Source organism: Malaya genurostris, chromosome 3, assembly GCF_030247185.1.
Source record: "Malaya genurostris strain Urasoe2022 chromosome 3, Malgen_1.1, whole genome shotgun sequence".
Classification (NCBI taxonomy): Eukaryota; Metazoa; Arthropoda; class Insecta; order Diptera; family Culicidae; genus Malaya; species Malaya genurostris.
Window position 1 is genome coordinate 250,815,786 of NC_080572.1, and position 9,542 is coordinate 250,825,327.

The window sequence follows — 9,542 nt, forward strand, 5'->3', positions numbered from 1 at the left end:
GCACAACTTCAACTACTTCCGACACTACAACTACGGAAGGCACAACTTCAACTACTTCCGACACTACAACTACCGAAGGCACAACTTCAACTACTTCCGACACTACAACTACGGAAGGCACAACTTCAACTACTTCCGACACTACAACTACAGAAGGCACAACTTCAACTACTTCCGACACTACAACTACGGAAGGCACAACTTCAACTACTTCCGACACTACAACTACGGAAGGCACAACTTCAACTACTTCCGACACTACAACTACGGAAGGCACAACTTCAACTACTTCCGACACTACAACTACGGAAGGCACAACTTCAACTACTTCCGACACTACAACTACAGAAGGCACAACTTCAACTACTTCCGACACTACAAATACCGAAGGCACGACTTCAACTACTTCCGACACTACAACTACGGAAGGCACAACTTCAACTACTTCCGACACTACAACTACAGAAGGCACAACTTCAACTACTTCCGACACTACAACTACCGAAGGCACGACTTCAACTACTTCCGACACTACAACTACGGAAGGCACAACTTCAACTACTTCCGACACTACAACTACAGAAGGCACAAATTCGACTACTTCCGACACTACAACTACGGAAGGCACAACTTCAACTACTTCCGACACTACAACTACAGAAGGCACAACTTCAACTACTTCCGACACTACAACTACGGAAGGCACGACTTCAACTACTTCCGACACTACAACTACAGAAGGCACAACTTCAACTACTTCCGACACTACAACTACGGAAGGCACAACTTCAACTACTTCCGACACTACAACTACCGAAGGCACAACTTCAACTACTTCCGACACTACAACTACGAAAGGCACAACTTCAACTACTTCCGACACTACAACTACGGAAGGCACAACTTCAACTACTTCCGACACTACAACTACAGAAGGCACAACTTCAACTACTTCCAACACTACAAATACCGAAGGCACGACTTCAACTACTTCCGACACTACAACTACGGAAGGCACAACTTCAACTACTTCCGACACTACAACTACAGAAGGCACAACTTCAACTACTTCCGACACTACAACTACCGAAGGCACGACTTCAACTACTTCCGACACTACAACTACGGAAGGCACAACTTCAACTACTTCCGACACTACAACTACAGAAGGCACAAATTCGACTACTTCCGACACTACAACTACGGAAGGCACAACTTCAACTACTTCCGACACTACAACTACAGAAGGCACAACTTCAACTACTTCCGACACTACAACTACGGAAGGCACGACTTCAACTACTTCCGACACTACAACTACGGAAGGCACAACTTCAACTACTTCCGACACTACAACTACAGAAGGCACAACTTCAACTACTTCCGACACTACAAATACCGAAGGCACGACTTCAACTACTTCCGACACTACAACTACGGAAGGCACAACTTCAACTACTTCCGACACTACAACTACAGAAGGCACAACTTCAACTACTTCCGACACTACAACTACCGAAGGCACGACTTCAACTACTTCCGACACTACAACTACGGAAGGCACAACTTCAACTACTTCCGACACTACAACTACAGAAGGCACAAATTCGACTACTTCCGACACTACAACTACGGAAGGCACAACTTCAACTACTTCCGACACTACAACTACAGAAGGCACAACTTCAACTACTTCCGACACTACAACTACGGAAGGCACGACTTCAACTACTTCCGACACTACAACTACGGAAGGTACAACTTCAACTACTTCCGACACTACAACTACGGAAGGCACAACTTCAACTACTTCCGACACTACAACTACAGAAGGCACAACTTCAACTACTTCCGACACTACAACTACGGAAGGCACAACTTCAACTACTTCCGACACTACAACTACGGAAGGCACAACTTCAACTACTTCCGACACTACAACTACGGAAGGCACAACTTCAACTACTTCCGACACTACAACTACCGAAGGCACAACTTCAACTACTTCCGACACTACAACTACGGAAGGCACAACTTCAACTACTTCCGACACTACAACTACGGAAGGCACAACTTCAACTACTTCCGACACTACAACTACGGAAGGCACAACTTCAACTACTTCCGACACTACAACTACGGAAGGCACAACTTCAACTACTTCCGACACTACAACTACGGAAGGCACAACTTCAACTACTTCCGACACTACAACTACAGAAGGCACAACTTCAACTACTTCCGACACTACAACTACGGAAGGCACAACTTCAACTACTTCCGACACTACAACTACGGAAGGCACAACTTCAACTACTTCCGACACTACAACTACGGAAGGCACAACTTCAACTACTTCCGACACTACAACTACGGAAGGCACAACTTCAACTACTTCCGACACTACAACTACAGAAGGCACAACTTCAACTACTTCCGACACTACAACTACGGAAGGCACGACTTCAACTACTTCCGACACTACAACTACGGAAGGTACAACTTCAACTACTTCCGACACTACAACTACGGAAGGCACAACTTCAACTACTTCCGACACTACAACTACAGAAGGCACAACTTCAACTACTTCCGACACTACAACTACGGAAGGCACAACTTCAACTACTTCCGACACTACAACTACGGAAGGCACAACTTCAACTACTTCCGACACTACAACTACGGAAGGCACAACTTCAACTACTTCCGACACTACAACTACGGAAGGCACAACTTCAACTACTTCCGACACTACAACTACAGAAGGCACAACTTCAACTACTTCCGACACTACAAATACCGAAGGCACGACTTCAACTACTTCCGACACTACAACTACGGAAGGCACAACTTCAACTACTTCCGACACTACAACTACGGAAGGCACAACTTCAACTACTTCCGACACTACAACTACAGAAGGCACAACTTCAACTACTTCCGACACTACAACTACCGAAGGCACGACTTCAACTACTTCCGACACTACAACTACGGAAGGCACAACTTCGACTACTTTCGACACTACAACTACGGAAGGCACAACTTCAACTACTTCCGACACTACAACTACAGAAGGCACAACTTCAACTACTTCCGACACTACAACTACCGAAGGCACGACTTCAACTACTTCCGACACTACAACTACGGAAGGCACAACTTCAACTACTTCCGACACTACAACTACAGAAGGCACAAATTCGACTACTTCCGACACTACAACTACGGAAGGCACAACTTCAACTACTTCCGACACTACAACTACAGAAGGCACAACTTCAACTACTTCCGACACTACAACTACGGAAGGCACGACTTCAACTACTTCCGACACTACAACTACGGAAGGTACAACTTCAACTACTTCCGACACTACAACTACGGAAGGCACAACTTCAACTACTTCCGACACTACAACTACAGAAGGCACAACTTCGACTACTTCCGACACTACAACTACGGAAGGCACAACTTCAACTACTTCCGACACTACAACTACAGAAGGCACAACTTCAACTACTTCCGACACTACAACTACAGAAGGCACAACTTCGACTACTTCCGACACTACAACTACGGAAGGCACAACTTCAACTACTTCCGACACTACAACTACAGAAGGCACAACTTCAACTACTTCCGACACAACGACTACGGAAGGCACAACTTCAACTACTTCCGACACTACAACTACAGAAGGCACAACTTCGACTACTTCCGACACTACAACTACCGAAGGCACGACTTCAACTACTTCCGACACTACAACTACGGAAGGCACAACTTCAACTACTTCCGACACTACAACTACAGAAGGCACAAATTCGACTACTTCCGACACTACAACTACCGAAGGCACGACTTCAACTACTTCCGACACTACAACTACGGAAGGCACAACTTCAACTACTTCCGACACTACAACTACAGAAGGCACAACTTCAACTACTTCCGACACTACAACTACAGAAGGCACAACTTCAACTACTTCCGACACTACAACTACGGAAGGCACAACTTCAACTACTTCCGACACTACAACTACGGAAGGCACAACTTCAACTACTTCCGACACTACAACTACGGAAGGCACAACTTCAACTACTTCCGACACTACAACTACGGAAGGCACAACTTCAACTACTTCCGACACTACAACTACGGAAGGCACAACTTCAACTACTTCCGACACTACAACTACCGAAGGCACAACTTCAACTACTTCCGACACTACAACTACGGAAGGCACAACTTCAACTACTTCCGACACTACAACTACGGAAGGCACAACTTCAACTACTTCCGACACTACAACTACGGAAGGCACAACTTCAACTACTTCCGACACTACAACTACGGAAGGCACAACTTCAACTACTTCCGACACTACAACTACGGAAGGCACAACTTCAACTACTTCCGACACTACAACTACAGAAGGCACAACTTCAACTACTTCCGACACTACAACTACGGAAGGCACAACTTCAACTACTTCCGACACTACAACTACAGAAGGCACAACTTCAACTACTTCCGACACTACAACTACAGAAGGCACAACTTCGACTACTTCCGACACTACAACTACGGAAGGCACAACTTCAACTACTTCCGACACTACAACTACGGAAGGCACAACTTCAACTACTTCCGACACTACAACTACGGAAGGCACAACTTCAACTACTTCCGACACTACAACTACGGAAGGCACAACTTCAACTACTTCCGACACTACAACTACGGAAGGCACAACTTCAACTACTTCCGACACTACAACTACCGAAGGCACAACTTCAACTACTTCCGACACTACAACTACGGAAGGCACAACTTCAACTACTTCCGACACTACAACTACGGAAGGCACAACTTCAACTACTTCCGACACTACAACTACGGAAGGCACAACTTCAACTACTTCCGACACTACAACTACGGAAGGCACAACTTCAACTACTTCCGACACTACAACTACGGAAGGCACAACTTCAACTACTTCCGACACTACAACTACAGAAGGCACAACTTCAACTACTTCCGACACTACAACTACGGAAGGCACAACTTCAACTACTTCCGACACTACAACTACGGAAGGCACAACTTCAACTACTTCCGACACTACAACTACGGAAGGCACGACTTCAACTACTTCCGACACTACAACTACGGAAGGCACAACTTCAACTACTTCCGACACTACAACTACAGAAGGCACAACTTCAACTACTTCCGACACTACAACTACGGAAGGCACGACTTCAACTACTTCCGACACTACAACTACGGAAGGTACAACTTCAACTACTTCCGACACTACAACTACGGAAGGCACAACTTCAACTACTTCCGACACTACAACTACAGAAGGCACAACTTCAACTACTTCCGACACTACAACTACGGAAGGCACAACTTCAACTACTTCCGACACTACAACTACGGAAGGCACAACTTCAACTACTTCCGACACTACAACTACGGAAGGCACAACTTCAACTTCTTCCGACACTACAACTACGGAAGGCACAACTTCAACTACTTCCGACACTACAACTACAGAAGGCACAACTTCAACTACTTCCGACACTACAAATACCGAAGGCACAACTTCAACTACTTCCGACACTACAACTACGGAAGGCACAACTTCAACTACTTCCGACACTACAACTACGGAAGGCACAACTTCAACTACTTCCGACACTACAACTACAGAAGGCACAACTTCAACTACTTCCGACACTACAACTACCGAAGGCACGACTTCAACTACTTCCGACACTACAACTACGGAAGGCACAACTTCGACTACTTTCGACACTACAACTACGGAAGGCACAACTTCAACTACTTCCGACACTACAACTACAGAAGGCACAACTTCAACTACTTCCGACACTACAACTACCGAAGGCACGACTTCAACTACTTCCGACACTACAACTACGGAAGGCACAACTTCAACTACTTCCGACACTACAACTACAGAAGGCACAAATTCGACTACTTCCGACACTACAACTACGGAAGGCACAACTTCAACTACTTCCGACACTACAACTACAGAAGGCACAACTTCAACTACTTCCGACACTACAACTACGGAAGGCACGACTTCAACTACTTCCGACACTACAACTACGGAAGGTACAACTTCAACTACTTCCGACACTACAACTACGGAAGGCACAACTTCAACTACTTCCGACACTACAACTACAGAAGGCACAACTTCGACTACTTCCGACACTACAACTACGGAAGGCACAACTTCAACTACTTCCGACACTACAACTACAGAAGGCACAACTTCAACTACTTCCGACACTACAACTACAGAAGGCACAACTTCGACTACTTCCGACACTACAACTACGGAAGGCACAACTTCAACTACTTCCGACACTACAACTACAGAAGGCACAACTTCAACTACTTCCGACACTACAACTACAGAAGGCACAACTTCGACTACTTTCGACACTACAACTACGGAAGGCACAACTTCAACTACTTCCGACACTACAACTACGGAAGGCACAACTTCAACTACTTCCGACACTACAACTACGGAAGGCACAACTTCAACTACTTCCGACACTACAACTACAGAAGGCACAACTTCAACTACTTCCGACACAACGACTACGGAAGGCACAACTTCAACTACTTCCGACACTACAACTACAGAAGGCACAACTTCGACTACTTCCGACACTACAACTACCGAAGGCACGACTTCAACTACTTCCGACACTACAACTACGGAAGGCACAACTTCAACTACTTCCGACACTACAACTACAGAAGGCACAAATTCGACTACTTCCGACACTACAACTACCGAAGGCACGACTTCAACTACTTCCGACACTACAACTACGGAAGGCACAACTTCAACTACTTCCGACACTACAACTACAGAAGGCACAACTTCAACTACTTCCGACACTACAACTACAGAAGGCACAACTTCGACTACTTCCGACACTACAACTACGGAAGGCACAACTTCAACTACTTCCGACACTACAACTACAGAAGGCACAACTTCAACTACTTCCGACACTACAACTACAGAAGGCACAACTTCGACTACTTCCGACACTACAACTACGGAAGGCACAACTTCAACTACTTCCGACACTACAACTACAGAAGGCACAACTTCAACTACTTCCGACACAACGACTACGGAAGGCACAACTTCAACTACTTCCGACACAACAACTACAGAAGGCACAACTTCGACTACTTCCGACACTACAACTACCGAAGGCACGACTTCAACTACTTCCGACACTACAACTACAGAAGGCACAACTTCAACTACTTCCGACACTACAACTACCGAAGGCACGACTTCAACTACTTCCGACACTACAACTACGGAAGGCACAACTTCAACTACTTCCGACACTACAACTACAGAAGGCACAAATTCGACTACTTCCGACACTACAACTACGGAAGGCACAACTTCAACTACTTCCGACACTACAACTACGGAAGGCACGACTTCAACTACTTCCGACACTACAACTACGGAAGGCACAACTTCAACTACTTCCGACACAACAACTACCGAAGGCACAACTTCAACTACTTCCGACACTACAACTACGGAAGGCACAACTTCAACTACTTCCGACACAACGACTACGGAAGGCACAACTTCAACTACTTCCGACACAACAACTACAGAAGGCACAACTTCGACTACTTCCGACACTACAACTACCGAAGGCACGACTTCAACTACTTCCGACACTACAACTACAGAAGGCACAACTTCAACTACTTCCGACACTACAACTACCGAAGGCACGACTTCAACTACTTCCGACACTACAACTACGGAAGGCACAACTTCAACTACTTCCGACACTACAACTACAGAAGGCACAAATTCGACTACTTCCGACACTACAACTACGGAAGGCACAACTTCAACTACTTCCGACACTACAACTACGGAAGGCACAACTTCAACTACTTCCGACACTACAACTACCGAAGGCACAACTTCAACTACTTCCGACACTACAACTACGGAAGGCACAACTTCAACTACTTCCGACACTACAACTACAGAAGGCACGACTTCAACTACTTCCGACATTACAACTACGGAAGGCACAACTTCAACTACTTCCGCCACAACAACTACCGAAGGCACAACTTCAACTACTTCCGACACAACAACTACCGAAGGCACAACTTCAACTACTTCCGACACTACAACTACGGAAGGCAAAACTTCAACTACTTCCGACACTACAACTACAGAAGGCACAACTTCGACTACTTCCGACACTACAACTACGGAAGGCACAACTTCAACTACTTCCGACACTACAACTACAGAAGGCACAACTTCGACTACTTCCGACACTACAACTACGGAAGGCACAACTTCAACTACTTCCGACACTACAACTACGGAAGGCACGACTTCAACTACTTCCGACACTACAACTACGGAAGGTACAACTTCAACTACTTCCGACACTACAACTACGGAAGGCACAACTTCAACTACTTCCGACACTACAACTACAGAAGGCACAACTTCGACTACTTCCGACACTACAACTACGGAAGGCACAACTTCAACTACTTCCGACACAACAACTACAGAAGGCACAACTTCAACTACTTCCGACACAACGACTACGGAAGGCACAACTTCAACTACTTCCGACACAACAACTACAGAAGGCACAACTTCGACTACTTCCGACACTACAACTACCGAAGGCACGACTTCAACTACTTCCGACACTACAACTACAGAAGGCACAACTTCAACTACTTCCGACACTACAACTACCGAAGGCACGACTTCAACTACTTCCGACACTACAACTACGGAAGGCACGACTTCAACTACTTCCGACACTACAACTACGGAAGGCACAACTTCAACTACTTCCGACACAACAACTACCGAAGGCACAACTTCAACTACTTCCGACACTACAACTACGGAAGGCACAACTTCAACTACTTCCGACACTACAACTACCGAAGGCACAACTTCAACTACTTCCGACACTACAACTACGGAAGGCACAACTTCAACTACTTCCGACACTACAACTACGGAAGGCACGACTTCAACTACTTCCGACATTACAACTACGGAAGGCACAACTTCAACTACTTCCGCCACAACAACTACCGAAGGCACAACTTCAACTACTTCCGACACAACAACTACCGAAGGCACAACTTCAACTACTTCCGACACTACAACTACGGAAGGCAAAACTTCAACTACTTCCGACACTACAACTACAGAAGGCACAACTTCGACTACTTCCGACACTACAACTACGGAAGGCACAACTTCAACTACTTCCGACACTACAACTACAGAAGGCACAACTTCGACTACTTCCGACACTACAACTACGGAAGGCACAACTTCAACTACTTCCGACACTACAACTACGGAAGGCACGACTTCAACTACTTCCGACACTACAACTACGGAAGGTACAACTTCAACTACTTCCGACACT

At 45.8% G+C, this 9,542-nt stretch overlaps 1 protein-coding gene across 1 annotated transcript; it reads left to right on the forward strand.

The window, feature by feature from the left end:
- Positions 1–8,393: 8,393 nt before the first annotated feature.
- On the forward strand, positions 8,394–8,915 carry LOC131438500 (uncharacterized; the record flags this gene model as incomplete). The annotated part of the gene is made up of 1 exon (XM_058608577.1): positions 8,394–8,915. A coding segment is annotated over one exon (522 nt), but the record flags the coding sequence as incomplete, so codon positions are not given.
- Positions 8,916–9,542: the final 627 nt, after the last annotated feature.